Here is a 19,729-nt window from a genome sequence, read left to right as displayed (position 1 = left end):
TGGGGGGACTTCAATATTCATGCTGAGGCTACTTTATCGGGAGTGGCTCAGGATTTCATGGCCGCCATGTCAACCATGGGCCTGTCTCAGATAATATCTTGCCCAACACATGTAGCAGTACACACTTTAGACCTGGTCTTCTGTGCTGGATTGGAAGAAAATGATCTGAGGGTGGGGGAGCCTGTGGTCACTCCTTTGACATTATCTGAGTAGTTCTGACCTTCAGGCCACCTGTAACCTCTGCAGGGGTAGGGGGTCAAATTTGATGGACCCCCCCTGGAGGCTGACGAATCCAGATGGTTTTCTGGGGTCTCTTGGGGATTCTCCTGCAGGCTTAGCTGGCGATCCTGCCAAGGTCCTAGTCACCACTTAGAATGAAGAGATGACCTGGGCTATTGATATGATCACTCCCAAACATCCTCTCCTCCGTGCTCTGTCTGCACTGCAGTTGATGCTAGACACTCCCTGGGGAGCTTCAGAGTGTGTGTGTGGGGGGAGGAAGGTTACGCGTTGCACAGGAAGCTGTCTAAAGCTCCTCTCCTTGCCCCCAGGATCCCCCCTTTTTACCTCTCTATGTTCAGTTTTCTGAGCACAGAAGGAGGCTGCTGTGGTTTACTCCATGCTGGCTGCAAGGCAGAGGGGGCAAAGAGTGTGGTTTCCAGGCTCCAAACTAAGAGCCAGGAAACCAAAAAATTCCATGTCCCCTCCAGACACTGTCTAGAGGACATAAGACTGGTCCCTAATGTGTAATAAGCATTATATTACAAGATTTCTAGAAGTCTTTTTAAAACTCTACTGCTAAACCAGAAATATACCTTCTATCATATCACAAGATGCCAGTGATGCCTTTAGAGATTTCGGTGAATTTCACAAATGTCCACATAAAGTGGAACTATATTCCTGTGCTTTGTGAATTGTCGAACAGCCAACCAAAATGCATCTTGCAAACACTTGTGACTGCAAAAAGGTTCATACTCTAATATTGGATGGATAAATCCCTGCTTTTAATTCATAAATGGACAGAAAATGTTCCTTTCCTTTCCACTGCTGAATATGCAGCTTACTGTAGGCACTACGCTTATTTGAACATCTGGGCTGTATACACCAATGGATATGCCTAACTGCTGTCTTTAAATACTGATCGACTTGGCTGCACTGCACTTTTTTCCTCACACCAATCTCTTCAACATTGTGAGCTGTAACCTCACAATGGTTAACTCCCTGCCCTACCCCCATGCCCTTGTTATATTCGTACTGTTTTTTAAAAAAAACTCCAAAAAAGTATAGATAAAAAGGCCATCTCAAAGGAAAAGTGAGCTTTTAAGCCCCCACCCACCCATGTGAAATCCTGAATGTAATGTAGGGTGGCCGGATGCAAAAGAGAATGGGCACTTGCATGAGAATCAATATACTCACCCCACATCTTATATTCCCAATATATATGATAGGAGATGGTATAACCCAACATGGGAAATAGGATTAAATTAATTTATTCTATGTGAAATATTATTTTCTTGAAATGCCTGATTGGAATTTGGAAAAAAAAATATAGGGCATTTACTAACAATTTTTGCATATATTTAATTATAGTTCCCCTAGAATCGAAGTATTTTGCATAGTTCATGTAATTATAGCCAGAAACTATTATAACTTCTACTTACTGAATCACACATTAATTAAAGGTTTCCAGTTGTTTATAAGAGTTTAGTTTTCCGCAGGTTTAATTAGTAATGCAAAATATTTCTGCAAAACCTATCCCCTGGCTATAGCTACAAAGATTCTGGTTAAATCAGTACTATTATTATTATTATTATTATTATTTATTTATATAGCACCATCAATGTACATGGTGCTAGATCTTCTACACTCTGTTCTTTAATTTCAAATTATTTTATTTTTAGCAACACTAAAACACTGCATTGCTACATGACTTACATTTTTTAAAATAAATAAACAAACTGCTTAATAATTAGGCTTCCCACCTTGGAAGAAAAAAATCCACAAGGATTATTGCATCCAACACTTAAACATAGCTACCCTTCATTTGTTTCACATTTCTTTTTCCCTGTCAAAAGGTAATTTACCATACGACAGTTATTCCAGCTAAGGAGCTATAGAATATCATTGAAGCTCCATTATCCTGGCAGAACACAAGATATGCCACCAGTATGAAAAATACACCTTCAATATGCTGGTAGAACACTCTTCCAGGGTAGCCATTCCTTCAAAGATACACCTGTAGAATGACTAAAACAGCAAATTGTGGACTGGATGGAGATGCACATTTATTTCATATCCTAAAGTCACTCAGACCATGGCGCTCTTGTTACAAGGCTTTTATCATGCACTCACGGTGACTGTGGATCCTTTTCATGACATTGTCAACCTGCAGTGCCTCTCCCATAGTTTTAAAGTTTTATTCTGCCATTTTTTAACTCACCAAAAATGCAGTTATATTTCCAGGATCACACAATATAGCAGCACCATCTATCTACTGGCTGTATAAATGGAATATATGGAACTTGCCCAACAAGCAACTAGCCAAAGACTCCGGAAGAAGAAGCCCCAGTAAGGATGTGGGATTTTTGCTTCAATGTAGAGACCCATGACACCGTAAATAGTGCAACTTTACGTCAGATCTAGTACAAGAAATGTTTATCCCATTGAGTTCAACAAGAAGGGAAAATAAATTTAAAAATAGACACCACAACAACAATGACTTCTCTGCCCACATCAAAACAACAAGAGTATAGGATATGGTACAAGTCAGCATTCAGTCTCAGCACACCACTACCAGTATATAAACGTCGCACAGGGAGACCACAACTCAGATGACAGGGTGTTCATAATGGGATTAAATCTCTCTGGTTCATCTTGTACACACTTCTGGTGAGGGGAACAATGGGGGAAAGGGCCACTTTGCATAAAACACCCTAACCCCGGAATACAAACAATAGGATGTTATCGCACTCAAGTCGTGCTTCTAGGTTTCCCATAGGCATCTGGTTGGCCACAGTGGGGACAGAATACTGGACTAGAAAGATCTTTCATCTCATCCAACACAGTTAATTTTATATTCTTATGTTTCTCTTCGTTAGCAGGGAACAGTGTCATCTACACAAGAGAAGCACTGATCCCCATATACAGAAAAGTTCTTTGTTAGCAAAAGGCCATTGCTGCTCCTGGCCAAACTCTCATGTGCACTTTTGCCTTGTGGGATCATAGCCCAGATGCATGCAGCTGAACAAGATGTTCCTGCACATCCAGAATTCCACCCCAACCCACAGCATTTATTGTGTTGAGTAGTAGCTTAATTTATTAATTCCTAGAACTTAATTTGTTTCTGTGTGGAGGACCATGATTCTTGGTGGAGGACCATGATTCATAACCATCTATAAGCTCCAACAATCAACAACAGAACAAAGGTCAATGACAAAGAATAGACTTGACCTGGAACGCTCTTCCAGAACATTTGAGAACTACAAGTTCAATCGCCGCTTTTAAAGCTCAACTAAAAACTTTTCTTTTTCCTAAAGCTTTTAAAACTTGATGTTGTGCGGACTTTATACTGTTAGTTTTACCCTACCCTGTGCCTGCTTACCCTACCCTGTGCCTGTTGGCATTCTCTTCCCCTCCTTATTGTTTTACTATGATTTTATTAGATTGTAAGCCTATGCGGCAGGGCCTTGCTATTTACTGTTTTACTCTGTACAGCACCATGTACATTGATGGTGCTATATAAATAAATAATAATAATAATAATAATAATAATAATAATAATAATAATAATAATGAAATATATTCCTATTTATAAATAGGGAGTGAGGGATCAATTCCCATGACCATGTCTACTGTGAAATGATTTTCAGACCACTGATGTATGTGACCCATTATTGCCCCCATTGACTGGCAGAAGTTTTTCAGGGAAGCTCTTCAGAGTCTCAGACTTTCCCAACACCAAAACCCATAAATAAGATATGCTGCTTCAGTGACAGAAGGAACAATAAAGAATTAAAGAAATAAATATTTTATGTGTCATACCTTTGCAGTCAAGCTGAAAAAGCCTTTTGGTTCAATCATCTTCTCCAAAACATGGCATTTTATTCCAGCAGTACTGTCATACTCATAAACTACACCATATTCCAGATGAACATTATCTACAGTCAGACTGACATGGTCCTTCCGTCCATCAATTATTGCCATAGTATTAAATTTGTCTATTACTTCTAAAAAGTAAATGTTAAAAATAATTAAACTTGTTTTGCTGCCTACTTATTTCTATTAAATTAACTAATGCATCTAAATCCCGTAATTTACACTATTAAATAAACAAACTAATTTTGTTTAATTATATTAAAGATTGAACTGGGTGAATAAATTAGATGAAACGTTGTAGTGCATTTATTTCTCTGAAGTACTGATTCATTAAAATACATTATTGCCAAGTTAAAGATGTAATCACAGTAATGGAAAAGTTTAATTGTGAGCATCCCTAGCTGTTACTTGATGGACACAATCCAACACAAATATAAGCATGCTTAAATCTGTTGATTTCAATGAACTTAAGTGAGGCTGTACTTTTTGTTTTCATGCCATGCTTCTCACTTCAAAAGAGATATCCACCTTCCATCCTTGGACATTACATGGGGTATTTGCTTTTCCCGCGTTGGTGTATGTCTAACACCAGAAGCTTCCCTTTATGTTGCTTGATAATAGAAAGAGATAAATGATCCGAACCTTCTACTTTGCAGTCAAATGCATCTCCTCCATCATCACCCAAGGGTTTAGAGTTTGTTTTCTGAAGATCTTCCTGGGCGCTCTCAATGCTGTTATATACCCACTGAATAGAGTCTTGCTATAGGAAAGTAATAACAATGAAAAAAAGGATTAAGTGCCTAATAAAACTGCAATGCATACTAGCTTTCCAAGAGCACTGATGTTTTCATTAATGCTGCATCAAAATGAAGAGCTGTTTTCATGCCTCCCAAACACTCCCAATGATATTTTTGCCACAAACGAGGCAAAAATATTTGCAGGAAGCATCTCTACTAGTTTCTATTTTGCCATGCTGTGCTGTGGTAGCTGACAATGAAACTGTCACTGCATGGTATGGCAAGACAGAAAAAAGACCATAGATCACTTACCCATAAAAGGGATTTCTTTGTGCGTGTAAAAAACTGCATCCGGTGGGTCCTAGGCACTTAGCAGTCGAAGGCAAAATCACTGCTCCAACTAAAGCCCTTACCTGTCCTTCCCACTTTTGTAGCCCAGGTTCGGATGACAACTCAAAAGTACTAGGATCAGTGATAACAACGAAAACACAAACCAGAAAAACAGGACACCTCATTCTGGCCTTAGCTAGACCTAAGGTTTATCCCAGGATCGTTCTGGGGTCGTCCTTGCCTGATCCCTGGATCCCCTGTGTGTCATTTACATGAACAGGGATGACCCCGGGACGATCCCGGGATAAACCTTAGGTCTAGCTAAGGCCTCACTCTGCAGACAAGGCTTGGAAAGAAACGAAGTGTGACAAAAATAGGAAAGCTAACCCCTACCAGCATAAAGCAGAATTAAAGGAACTTAAGTCTAGGTTGTGGCCCTGATATACTGTTTTACATGCACAAAGAAATCCCTTTTACCAGTAAGTGACCAACGGTCCTTTCTCTTGTGCATGTAAACAGTACAACAGGTAGGACATACCAAAGCTTGACCCATGTAGGGCAGGATTCAAAAGTGCAGTAGCTGCTAAATGTCTGGGAAGGACGTGTTGCAAGACACGTCTTCCAAAGTCCACCTCAGCAGAGCCATAGAGGTCAACTTTACAATGTTTAACAAAGGCACTAGGATTTGCCCAGGTAGCTGCCTTACAAATTTCATGCAGCAGAGCATTAAGGGGGAAAGCTGCTCTTGTAGAATGGGCAAAAATCTTGAAAGGTGGAGACAACTTTAGGCAGGAAAAGGCTAGGGGGAAAACACGCCTTTAGCCATCTACTCAGAGTAGCATTAGAAACCTTCCATCTCAAGGAGGCAGGATGTCATGACACCAACAGGGAATTTGACTGACAAAAAGGTTTGGCTCTGCCTATTTAGACCTTCAGGGTTCTCTTGACATCAATGGAATACCATGCCTTTTCTGAGGGGTGCACAGGGGAAGAACAAAACATTAGAGAGAAAATGGGGAAAAAACAAGCCTGAGTCAGAAGCACACAGAGAGGCGGATACACCACCACTTCAGCAAGGCAAAATTGCAAAACTGAGCTACAAAGACGGAGCAGCAATTTTACCTTCGATGACTAGGTGCCGAAGTCCCACCTGATGTACTATTTACATGCACAAGAGAATGCTTTGTTGTGCTGCACTGTAGCAATTTCATTGCCAACTCTTGCAGTGAACTGCAGCAAACCAGGAAATGCATTCCTACATGACCAAGACAAGCAAATGCTCTGCATTTTTGCAGTACTGTACTGCAAAGGCAGGCAATGAGCCACTGCAGAACTGCGTGAAAAAGCAGGGAGCATTATCTACTTTGCAGTCAAATGCATCTCCTCCATCATCACCCAAGGGTTTAGAGTTTGTTTTCTGAAGATCTTCCTGGGCGCTCTCAATGCTGTTATATACCCACTGAATAGAGTCTTGCTATAGGAAAGTAATAACAATGAAAAAAAGGATTAAGTGCCTAATAAAACTGCAATGCATACTAGCTTTCCAAGAGCACTGATGTTTTCATTAATGCTGCATCAAAATGAAGAGCTGTTTTCATGCCTCCCAAACACTCCCAATGATATTTTTGCCACAAACGAGGCAAAAATATTTGCAGGAAGCATCTCTACTAGTTTCTATTTTGGCCCTTGGCTTTGTCTCCGTCCCGCTCCCGTACCCCAGACACCCATTTGTACTGGGGGTCTGGGGCACGGGAGTACAAATGGGTGTACAGTCATCTCACCATGTAGCCAAATCTGTTTTGCTATGTCATGTCATGTCATGATGTCATCTGATTGAGAAGCTTAAAAATAAGGAAAATGGTGCTGAAACAATAGTAGATCAGATTACAAACAGTTATTGGGGGGGGGAGAAGAGTAGGAGGTTGAGGACCAAAAATAGCCCACTGAGAACTCAACATGCTCAGTGACCACATAAAGACATAAGAGGAGCCATGCAGTGTGTTTGGGGGCAGGGGAAGATTAAAAAATGAGCAGAGCGGAATGGAACGGTGTATTTTCGAAGATGACATGGCTGGTCGCTTGGAATATCGAATCCTTCATACTGCAACATTTTGTTGCAGGTCCCACTTGTTTCATACTAATGCTCACAATTCAAAGTTAGGGTCTTAGTTCAAGCTACAAAGTTCCCATATCTTCGAAAAGATTATTCTTGCATTAATAGGAATAGGCCGTGACTGAAATATTTGGAAAGAACTCCATTTCTTCAGTGAAAACAGCTGCAGGAGACCTAATCCATATCGCCGTGTTTTATCCAAAATGATTTCAACAAGCCATGTTTGGAGGGGAGCTTATTCTATGTATTGTATACTTACTGTTGTTCCCCTCCTCGATCAAAATGGAGAGGCAGGTAAGAATTTATTATTATTATTATTATTATTATTATTATTATTATTATTCTGTAGAAATCTGCGGCTGTTGCTTGTTAGTTGTCACATAGATCACACTACAACAGTTAACAAATTATAGATCATGTTTACTAAGTAAATTTTCCTCATTCGTTTTACTCCAAGATGTGCTCTTACTAATTATGCAGAATCATTGCTGGAAATTCTGACAGTAAAAAGTAAATTCAAAAGATATTTTAATTAACTTAATAAAACAAAAACCAATCACATGCTGAGTTACAGAATCATTCCCTTCCCAAAGAAATTTCTCTCACCCCCACTTAAATGCAGCTGGATGAACTACAAAAATAGCTTATTCTGACAGAATTGAAAACATAGCCTCTAAAGGGAAATGTGTGGGATGGAATGAAAGTTAAGCAAGAACACTAAGAATTGGAGGTTATGTATATTGCTTCCATATGAAATGTTAAACTAGGTTTTAAGCTTATTTCCCTTTCAGTATCATGGCAAATGTATTCCTGAAGAATTCCAAATCCTTTTTATTTACCATATGAGGCTGTAATTGGGATATATTTATAAATATGCATCATAATAAATGGTGTCGAAGTGTTTTTTTAAAAAATTCTTTCATACTACAAAATCCTGTTGCCAAAAATATCAAAATAAATTTCTAGATGATTTGTATATACTTGCGAAAAAGAAGATAATCTCAATTCTATACTGTCAGGATATTAATTCTCAATTTTGCTTATTTGATTTCATGTTGAGAAGAGAAAGTAGGATCCATGCACCAATGCAATGCGTGACTTCTCTTAAATCTTTATTCTGTCGTTCTGTCAGGAAAATCCCAGAAGCAGGGCCTTTGTAGGACACTATAGATCATCAGAATGACTCCAGAGGGTGCTGTTGCACCCATGGCTTGCTTGTGAGTTTCCTGTGGGCAACTCATTAGTCACTGTGCGAACAGAATGCTAGACTAGATGGACCATTGGTCTGATCCAGCATGGCTCTTCTTATGTTATTATGCTCAAAGTATAAGAACTTTTATTTTAACAGTAATGTGTAACCTATCTGGTGTCCAATAATTCTTCTCAGAAAAGGTTATTGAAAAAGTTATCAAAGTACCCATTTAGTACTAAATATTTCAACTCAATCTGCACCCTGCGTGTTTGCATGACATCAAAGACTCCACTGGGGTTCAGCTGAGTGATGAAAAGGGGTCATATCCCTATATATGACACTTTAATTTAGAATCTGGTCACCTTTGGTTTTAGAGGAAGTTAGTTCCAATTTTATCACATTGTAACTTTTGATATCATTGACTGCAAATTGTTGCCTTAAATTATATTTTTTGCATTCATTTCCCAAGAGGCATAGCCATGAACAATTAAAATACAGAAAACAACAGTATTTTCAATAAAACAAAGTAAACAGCATCTTTACATGCATTGGACGTCTGTATTTCCTGCAGGCTGTGACATGAGCAATAACGCTTGCATGTGTTTCCTTGCTGACATTAATTCCATTCACTTTGATAATGCACTGCCCAGGGTGAAGGCCAGCAGCAGCTGCCACAGTTCCTTTAAAGTAGTTAGAAAAGGTGCTAAGTTAGAAGTTTCCATCTTGGGAAGGAAGGAAAAAATCAGCCCCCAAATGCTTGGTTGTATAGTGCAGTTGCTGATTAATTCAGAAGCATTTTGAAGTGAAGAAACATTATTTTTATTATTTATTTACAATATTTATATACTGCTCCCCCTTCAGAATTTCAGAGTTGCAGACAAAATAAAATAGATTAAAAACAGAATAAAAACACATTAAAGGTACATTTAAAAAAAGAAAATGCTCCTAACACAGAGTAGGGATGTCAGAAATCCACATTGGATCAAAATGACACCGGATATCTATTAATAATTAGTCTTGCAGAATCCGCAGAAGACTGGCTTTTTAAAGTCCCATGGATTCTGTGGATTTATGAACCGTTTTTAAACTTTCAGTAATTGTATGTGACAGAAGTTGCATCAAAATTCGATAATGTATATGCCATTTTACACATCTCTGATTTTTCTTCTAGCACCCCACTGTGGCGCTCTTAATTTATGTAAATGTGATTTTATATTTTTATATTCTTGTATTTTTGTTTATCTTTTTAATTTTATTTTAAATTATCTATTTTTATTCCATTTACGTACAGCTCATCTTTTTACTTGTATTTTATTTTTCTAACTATGTTAAATTGTGATGGCTTATCACTTTTAGCAATAAAGATTTCATTCATTCTGCCTCTGAAGTATAGTAATATTTGTGTGTGCACTCTGGTCATTGATTTTATGTTGACCTAAGAAAGCACGCAAAATGTTATGCAACAGTGAAAGTACTGTAAATTCTGACAGATTTTTGTGCGTACTTTTTTGGAAGGAGGGAAAAATCCATATTTTGCAGATGACAAACTGCAAAACATGGATGGATCAGATTATACAAGATCCTTACAACCCTAATCATTTTTGTGATACTGCAGACTGTTTGCAAAGTACTTTATATGACAAGTCTCTGCCATTACCAAAACACTTTCAGTGTTGTCAAGTTTGATAAAGCCGACAATCTGTTGAGAACAGGAAGCATCCGGAATCAGTACCCTTTCCCTTAACTGTACAATAAAACACACACACAATGGCTTAACATTATGGGCAAACCAAGCCATTGCTTATAATTAGATGTAGTGTGGTATTTTGTTGTTGTTCCTCGTTCTTCCCCATTATTTTTTTCCTAATCCCAGATATGTCAATCCAGAAGTAAGGGCTACAGTAGAGGTTATATGCACCACGGTGATGTCACTGAAAAAACCTGCCCATGAAAAGTGATACTTGCCCTGGCTACAATGTTTCAACTATATGGATTATGCCCATTATATTGTAACTGAACATTTTGTCTCACACTCCTGGTAGTCACTGGACAGTCTGACATTCCTGGTAGTCTGCAGACTCACAACGTGATTGCAGAATTCTGTGTGACAAAGTCGTTACAAACATGATGGCCAACACATGATAGCTCAGTCTAGGAGGGCTGTTTCTGTGGGGAGTGTAACTTGTGCACTAATCCTTAGTTCCATCTTTTTCCAGATAACTGTGCTTTGAACTGCAGCCCAAAACTCTGTTTTAGTAGCATAATTTAATACATTCTACTCTACTACCATAAAAGTATTGAATTGCCTAACGTTGACAAAAAGTACACATTCATATCCAATTAAACTGAAATCATTCATATATATAAAGTAATTTTATTTTGTTCATTTAATGAGTTATTATAAAAACAAATAGCAATTTAGTAATAAATTCTTAAAGCTTTTTCATGTTGGTGCAAAACAAATTCTGGCAAGAGCACCACATCCTACTGAAGCAATAAACGATTTACGTTTCCTTCGGCACTTAAATAGAAAAGCAGAGGAGGATATTGATGGGAATATAGGATTTTAAAAAATCGGATTTAGAAATTTTACACTAAATCTTTTTCTGTGTCCCAAGAAGCCTTCTGGACCTTGATGGTAGGAACTGTCTCTACTGTTAAATAAGAAAACAGATTTCTTTGTCAACTTTAGACCGACACAAGTGCTAAAACAGATCTGATGTTTCTTTAACAAAACAATAAGCAAAACGTCCAAATTCAGGGACATTTCAAAGCATCTACATTTCAAATGTCTTTAACATTTCACCTGAAATGGAAATAAGAATAAAAACACAAATTTTATTAAAATTAAGGAAATTACCTTTATTAAAAGTTTCAATAAAAATGATGTTTTAGAAGTAATTTGTACAACATAAAGTATTCTCTCTCTCTGACTGGGTTCAGAACCCATGATGGGTTAAAAAATCAACAGTGGGGCTCTGTCTACACAGCGTTCCGAAGGCGCCCCGAAGCCCCTTGAGGGCGCCCCGAAAACGCTCGTGTAGGACGTACCTTAATTGTCCCCAGAAGAGGCGGAGGAGGAGGTGTGCTTCGGCAGCGCAGACTGCGGGCGGGCTGCTCCAGGCTCCGTTTCCCTTTAGCCAGCAGGCCCTGCGAGAGCTCCCAGCAGCGGAGCTGGGTCGTGGGAGGGAAGAGAGCGGACGGGCGAGGAAAGGAGAGGGCGCCTCCCACGCCCCCAGGACCGCGCAGGGGCCGCCACCGCCGCTGCTGCCCCTTTCCTCACCCATCCACTCTCTTCCCTCCCACGACCCAGCCCCGCTGCTGGGAGCTCTCGCAGGGCCTGCTGGCTAAAGGGAAACGGAGCCTGGAGCAGCCCGCCCGCAGTCTGCGCTGCCGAAGGACGCCTCCTCCTCCGCCTCTTCTGGGGACGATTAAGGTACGTACTACACGAGCGTTTTCGAGGCGCCCTCAAGGGGCTTCGGGGCGCCTTCGGAACGCTGTGTAGACTTGCCCTGGGTTATTCAACCCATTGTGGATTACCGTGTCGTGTGTCAGGATTTTTTTAACACACAGTGGGTTATTTTGCTGAAATAACACACACAAATAATCAATTATGTGCAGAGTGGGTTATTTAAACCACCATTGCTTTTTGTGTCATCTGGACGACAACGTTGGTTATTTTCATTGGCTACAGAGTAGCTAGGAAAGAGTGGTCAAAGTGGTGGCTGCTGCTCTATTTGAGCCAGCAGAACTCTATATTTTCAGCAGCAAGGAATGAGGGAGGACTGAGAGGAGGGAGGACTGAGAGGAAGGAGGACTGAAAGGAGGGGGATAAGTAAATGCAACATTGATGAATAATCCACTCACAGTTGCCTATAACCAACTCACGGTTGATTATTTCTCTGATCGTGTGGGTAGTATCCGCAAAATAACCAAATGTGAGTTGATTATAACCAACTGTTGACTTTCGTGGTGTCTGAACTCAGCCTTTCTCTCTTCTCTCGCATGTAGCTTTAAAAACTCTTGTGCTCATTGATCAAATCCAAGCAGTCAATTTACAATACTTTGTCTGTATAGCTGGAGTTCATCTTGAGCAATCTGGCAGCTGAAACATAGTCCTGTTTCCAAATAGATTGTTCTTATTTTTCTACTGAGATTTTGACCATAGGTGAAAAGCATTAAAGTGTATTTGGGCAGGCCAATCCACAAATCAAGTTAACCTGGAATACCTAAAGGTAACTATGCTTAGCTGTTCTGACCTCATAAGAGAGCTAGATAGAGCCAATGAATCTTGACTGTACTTCTAGCAGCAAATCATGGCAGCTCAAAAGAAGCAAAGTTTAGAGAAAGATCATGACTTATCTTATTTAGGATGTCAGGAAGCTCATCAATGTGAACTGTTGTACTAGTGACTGTCAGCAAACCTGAAAGACCTTAACATTTTGCCTCTCAAAAGCAGAATCCAAATGACATATCCATATACCTCCAAAATGTCTAACTTCTTGCTCAAGGCATGCATCAGCCTAGGCCGTTTCTACACCAGCCTTTTTCCCCAGGATCATCCTGGGATCATCCCTGTGCATGCAAATGACACACAGGGGATCCTGGGAGCAGGCAGGGACAATCCTTCCATTTTCCTGGGATAACTCTTAGGTGTAGAAAGGGCCCTAGTCTTTCAATATTACAGAAAGCTTGGAGTGAGAAAAATGCTTCTAAGGCCTTAGCTAGACCTACCTATTATCATACGATGGAGGAGGGAAGATCTCGCAATGTGTTTATTGCGAGATCCCGCCTCTGTTTACACGCGATGACCTCAGAAGGAGAGGTGTCGCGCCCACCTTTTAATTAAAGGGCCAGCAGCACACAAATGCTCGTGCCCAAAAGGTAAGTAATTTTTTTAATTTAAAATATTTTCCCCGCTCCCCCTACCCTACCCCAATGGGCGCAGCATTCCTGAGGAGCACTGCACCCTGTGCGCAGCTCCTGGCTCCTCGCGAGGAATCATGAGAAGCTGGGTCAATCCGTAGCGCCCGGCCACACGTTCCGTGGTCTCGGATTAGAGCTCAAGACCATGGGAAAAATGCGGATAAAGGTGAGGGCGAGATCCCAGGGCAAGGGAGGGATCATCCCTCCCTGATCCCAGGATCCCCTGTGCGTCATGTGGATGCACAGGGACGGTTCTGGGGATCACCCTGGGATTTTGTCCCATCTAGCTATGGCCTAAGAGCCCTTTGGATCAAGCCAAAGGTCCGTCTACTCAAGCGTTCTGGTTTTCCACAGCGGCCAACTAGGTACATTTGGGAAGCCCAAGAACTGAGTTTGAAGGCAATTGCTGTTCCCACTGTTGCCCAGAATAAGCATCTGCTTTGCTTGCAAGTGATTTAAGCTGGCTGCACATACAATATAATATCCTTTCAGCCCTACTTTTTACAGGTTTTAACAGCCATACATCACATGTAAGATAAATATTCTTCAAGCATCAAGCATGTGATTCAACAATTTACCTCTAGGTAATTTACCTACTGTTTTGTATGGTTTTTCTATGTTTGGAAAAGTTATCATAACTGCAATTCATTAAAATTCCAAATCCTACCTCTTCCAACGGCATGGACAACAGAAGGTCCAAAGCCTCGTATTTGGAATCCAAGACCATCCATAGAGTCGAGGATCTTCACTGTCCTGAGTACATGAGAAATCTCAAGATGAAAAATTCAATGCCAACCTGTTTGTTTCATTCATCAGATTTAACATACACTATATTTAAAATTATCTGGAAGTGTCAAAGAACGCATTGCAGAGTCTATTAATAAAGCTTAACTTTGAGGAAAAAAATAAACACTCAATCTAATGCAGACAAGCAAAGAACACCGCTTATATGTTTCAAAAAATGACTTCTTTAAATGTTTAATTAAGGGCACAATCCAACACATGTTTAGAGGAATGCTGGAAATTGTAAGACTTTTTTTTCTGTCTAAATATGCATCTAAGTTTCTCATGACCTCAATGCAAATTAGAAAAATAACGCTGCAATCCTTCTGAGAGAAGTAACTCACTAAGCTGTATTTTGTTTTAATGTCACTTTATCGATTCTTTGCATGTTTTGGTGTTGATTTTGTTGGTCTGCGACCGTAATAAGTAACAATTTGAATTTGAATTTGCATCAGATTACACCCTAAATATTTCTGTGTTGCTGACAGATAAAATGTCATTTAAGATTAACAAAAAGATAAAATCTATTCACAGTTTCCTGATATGTAGATCATTACTCTAATAATATTATTATTATTATTCTGGAACAACACTAGATAAATTCCAAGAACTTAAATTGCTTATTAGGTCATAAGTCCTTTCATCCAGTTGCCTTTAGCCCCTATTCTAGGCATTTAAAATTTTGCAAAAGTGGGTTTTTTTTCTACCCTTCCTGCTTAAATGCATTTATGAGTATGCTTTTGCTATGTACTTTGATCAGCATCTTTACAATTTCCCAAAGCAAAGGAATAACTTACTCCCTGGGTTTTGTGTTCACAAGTACCCTGAGGGGCTTTCTGCTGCTTAAACATGCTTTCAGAAAGCTATCCACTTCATTGAAGGGTCTCAGAAAAACCAGGTCACCATTAATGGCAAAGATCTTTTTCCCAACTTCCAGACCTGCCATCTAGTTAAGAAAACAAGAAACATGCACAAGCAATTATTTTAACAAAACCAGCGATGTATTAATATCCTTTGCTTATACAGAGGAAGATGTTGAAAGGCTTGCCATGACACTTATGCCCACAACTATAAAATCAACGCAACCCTGCTAAAAGTACATGTTTTATAAGTTCAGAATTATTGGAAACATAGCTATGTTAATTTTTAAGCCTTGACAACTGTGACTAAAAAATTAAATTAAAGCTAGATTATCTTGATTTCTCTTTCATATACCGCAAACCACTTTACTTTGGAGAAAAATGCATTTCCATAAATGCTTTCTAAATCTGTGTAATAGGACAGACCTATGATCCCAAAACATGACTAATATTAGATCACGGGAAGGATCTAATAATGTGCTACTGGTAGTATTATTGACATTGCACTAGTGGAAATCAATACTCGTACAACATCAATAGCACTTGCTAATGTGCTGAGTTTCCTGGGAAATCCATGTTAGCAAGTGCTATTATTGTTATACAAGCGTTGGTTTCTACTAGTGCAACAGCAATAGCAGTAGTACATCACTGGGTCCTTCCCAATGAAGTAAAGGAACTTGAGCCTGAAAAATACAGTTAAGTCATAAAAATCAAACAATTGTTTCATTTCTATTTTGAAGAGTAATGATTTAAAACAAATAGAAATTAATTTTGAAACAATACTCCCATAAATGAAATATCTTAACTTTCTAACCAGATAATCCAGGAAACTTTTATGTGCAGGGATTCCCATTTTATATATAGAACTTCTATGGGAGCAAAACCTTTTCGTTACATCCAGTAACTGGGGAAGTTAACCAATACTGAAGTTAATGGGAAAGCTCTCTGGGAGCCTTTTCAAAGATATAAAACATATTTTCAGACAGGCATATCTGTGACGTAAAATATACACATGATTATGAATTAGCCTATATCACCTCAGCATTTGATCCCTTCTCCACTATTTTAATTATTGGCACTTTGTTTTTGTCTTCCAAGCCGAACCCGTAGCTTCCTTCAGTTGATTTAATCTGAAAAAAGCAAAAATATATGAATTGTCATGTCTAGCCAACATACAATGATATGTTACAGTCTATGTTACTGTCCTACCAATAGATGCTGCTGCTTATCTTCTTCTAGAAACTGGCATATGGGAAGAGTGGAAAAGAAGTCTAGACAGGTCCAGGGCTGTAATGGGATTTAAGCTGATAAACAGCAATGCAGGACAGACCTTCTTCACTTGTTACAATTAAGTGAAAGCTGCCAGAATATGCACACGTACATATACACTCCATTTTTTAAAAAACTTACCAGTAGTGATTTGGCTACTACATTTTCCACTACTTTTAAGTCATGTTTCATAAGCCTGTGCTTCATGTTCGAGCCTTCCATTTCTTCATCCGCAAAAAAACGAAAGAGAAGTGGTTCGTCTTTGAATTCACTTTTTTCCAGCACTGTTTGATACACAAATAATAGGAATGATTTCACTCTGATACTACAAACTAATTTCACTTCATGATATTTTGATTAAGCCTACGCATATGCAACGTAAACAACCACATATTGCTTCCCTGTTTATTCCTTCCCCTCTTCCTCTGTTGTCTCCCATGTCAAATTTTAGATTGTAAGGGCCTCAGAGCAGGGATCTATCCTCGTATATTCTGTAAAACACTGATCGGATACAAAAAATCATTTCAATTATGGAAAAAGCATTTTTTGCATGTAACCCTAGTGGAGGAAGTTTGCATGTTATATGTTGCTGTACCCAAGATGCTTTGATACCTTCATTCATAAAGGCATCAAAGGCTTTCATTACTACCACTTTTTTTCTTTTTCTTTTTTTATAAATATTTTTTATTTTTCTACATTAATTATACATACATTACAATAATAAAAAAAACAACATCAAACAACTAGTACATAATACTAAATAGATGTTGAATAGATATTAACTATAAAATATCATACCACAGCATAATCATTCTTAACATAAAAGTGCACCCCCCACCTCGGGATCTATTCCTGATTCCAAAATCTTATCGTTTCTTCCGCTGGCGGTTTCCCACTTCCCTTAGTAAACACAAATATTAGGAACTGTTTCCAGATTCCTTCAAACTCATTTATTTTAGTTATGCCTTTTCTCCACTTAATATTGCAAGTCAATTTATCATTAATAGTTATATCCCATACTTCTTTATACCATTCTTCAATAAAAATATATTGAATATTAAAAATATATTGATTCAAGATTCCCTTGAATCTTCCAGTTCCTAGCTACCATCAATCTTGCTGCAGTCAGCAAACTCGATATCAACTCTTTAATTTCTTTCCCACATTTTAAATCTTCAAATAGTGACAGTAATGCAATCTTTAGTGTTTGATCTATTTTCATTCCCACTATTTCTTCAATTTCTAAAAACACCATCTTCCATAATCTTTGTACATATTTGCATTCCCACCACATATGTAAATACGTTCCTATTTCCCCACAACCTCTCCAACAATTTGCTGAATATTGCTCATTTATCTTATTCAATCTAATAGGGGTTAGGTACCACCTCCACAAAATTTTAAAATAATTCTCCTTTATTCTCACTGACATACTTCTCAACACTCTTTGTTTTCACAGTCCCTCCCAGCACTGTCGCCCTATTTGTACCTTCAAATCTGTCTCCCATACCATTTCCCCTGAACTATCCCTTAACTCCTTTTCTAACAATATTTTATATATTTCGCTCATTAACCCTTTTAAAACTATACTTCCTCCTTTACCTTTTTTCTTATTTACTATTAACTCTTCAAACTTCGTCATCTCTCTACAAACTCTATTGTCTTTAATCCACTTTTTATTCCATTGTTCTAATTTTCATTACTACCACTGACTGAAAGAAACTGGGCCCACATTTGTTGGAACTGTGTGGCAGCAATGTACACAGAAGTGACTGAAGCATCACTATGGCAAGCATATGGTTGCTAAATGTCAAGTAGTATATCAACTGATGTCCACAGCAGCCACTGCTGTCTATTTAGCAGGCACTGGTTCCAGTCATTCCTGTGTCTGCATATACCAAAAGAGACCAACCAATGAAGAAGACATGCCCCTTAGTTGGTGCTTAGCAGTGACAACCTATGCCTATCCCCACCTCACCAGTGGTATGCTGTTGTATAGCCCCAATATATTTTAATGGGGTTCCTTCAAAAGAACTTCCTGATGAATTGTGATGGGACCAACTATTAAATAAACCATTAATTTCATTGGGAATTGTCCCCTTTGAATTAATAATAAAGAAAAGGATGGAAATGTCACTGAATGCAATCATGTAACAAAATCTTTTATATCTGGAGGAGGTAGAAATTAGACAAAAGTCTATGAATGGACACTGGTGAAATTCCAGGGGCCACTTAGTGTCTGCTGACTCATTGCAAACAACCCTGGATAAGGTAGACCTCAGTCATCTACTGCAAGCCACTTCTTTAATATTTTTATCAAGAATGCATAGTCTGAATCATTTCATAAAGGTAAGTTATGCCTTAACTACTAAAAGATACTAAATATGCACTCTTGGTTTGTAAATTTACCACACATTGATGGAGTCCTGAGTTTTTTTAAAATAGGTGTGCAAACAAGACTGCAATAAACCTACTTTGCTCTAACATAGGGCCACAGAGTTCAAAGGACTACACTTGCTAAACCCCCATGCTAAGGCAGGAGAATCCATATCTCTGAAAGATGTTTGTCAGGTTTCTGCAGAAAAAGAGATTATATAATTTCCCTAAGAATTAAAGCCTATTACTGAACGGAACACTAAGAAGGTTTGTTCTGTGAAGAAAGCAACACACAATGGGTTAACTTCCTCTACTACCCACAAACCAGGTGATCAGATTTTTGCCTAGTATACTAGTCCCAGGCTCTTCCCTGCCAGTTCCATTCATGGCTATAGATCATATAGCCATGATCTCTGGTTTCTCTTCAGATCGTATATAAATAGAGAAACACAACTATTGGGGAGAGAGAGAGAGAGAGAAGAGTACACAGAAGACAGTGAGCCTCTAGATATTGTATGACCCTAGGAGAGGACTTGACCCAGGCAAATGCAGAAGCCAGTGATCTTAGAAGCCAGTATTTCCTCAGATATGTGAAGAGTCTATTTGGGGTTGTCTTCTGCACATCAACCCAGACAGAACCTCCTTGGTAAGTAACCAATGTCTCATATTACCTCTCTCTTTACATGGCATCTAGTCGAAGAGTCAGAATTCCAAAATAAGAACTCAGTGGATGAACATTGCTTACCATGGTGCATAAATCCATTGTCACAAAGTGCTATTCCAAAGATCATTGCTTCTTCTCTTGTCCTGCAATCCCCCTGTTAATAATGTACACATCAATATAAACATAAAGGGCTGCAACTTTAAATCAGGAAAATTATTACACATCACCTGTGCTACATGTGCAGAAACTGGATTGCACATGTCCACTATTTTAGTCCCACCTTATTTTGGGAACAATAAAATATATGAACATACCTCTCTGTAACTACAATTTTAAAAGTCAGATATACATACTTGTATTTACTCTGTCAGCTCAAATACTCTC

At 38.8% G+C, this 19,729-nt stretch overlaps 1 protein-coding gene across 1 annotated transcript in view; it reads right to left on the bottom strand.

The window, feature by feature from the left end:
* The window catches only part of PREX2 (phosphatidylinositol-3,4,5-trisphosphate dependent Rac exchange factor 2), a 149,210-nt gene that overhangs the window by 59,284 nt on the left and 70,197 nt on the right, over positions 1 to 19,729 (bottom strand). Inside the window, exons 15-22 of the mRNA XM_063130819.1 lie at positions 19,427 to 19,499; positions 16,447 to 16,589; positions 16,074 to 16,166; positions 14,974 to 15,122; positions 14,061 to 14,146; positions 9,011 to 9,147; positions 4,738 to 4,855; positions 4,042 to 4,226 (exon numbers count right to left, since the gene is read on the bottom strand). Of these exons, the coding sequence (XP_062986889.1) occupies positions 4,042 to 4,226; positions 4,738 to 4,855; positions 9,011 to 9,147; positions 14,061 to 14,146; positions 14,974 to 15,122; positions 16,074 to 16,166; positions 16,447 to 16,589; positions 19,427 to 19,499 (984 nt within the window). The remainder of the gene's footprint in view (positions 1 to 4,041; positions 4,227 to 4,737; positions 4,856 to 9,010; positions 9,148 to 14,060; positions 14,147 to 14,973; positions 15,123 to 16,073; positions 16,167 to 16,446; positions 16,590 to 19,426; positions 19,500 to 19,729) is intronic.

Source organism: Elgaria multicarinata, chromosome 7, assembly GCF_023053635.1.
Source record: "Elgaria multicarinata webbii isolate HBS135686 ecotype San Diego chromosome 7, rElgMul1.1.pri, whole genome shotgun sequence".
In the NCBI taxonomy this organism is placed as follows: Eukaryota; Metazoa; Chordata; class Lepidosauria; order Squamata; family Anguidae; genus Elgaria; species Elgaria multicarinata.
The sequence above is the reverse complement of the archived record's forward strand: the minus strand, read 5'-3'. Positions and strand labels throughout refer to the sequence as shown.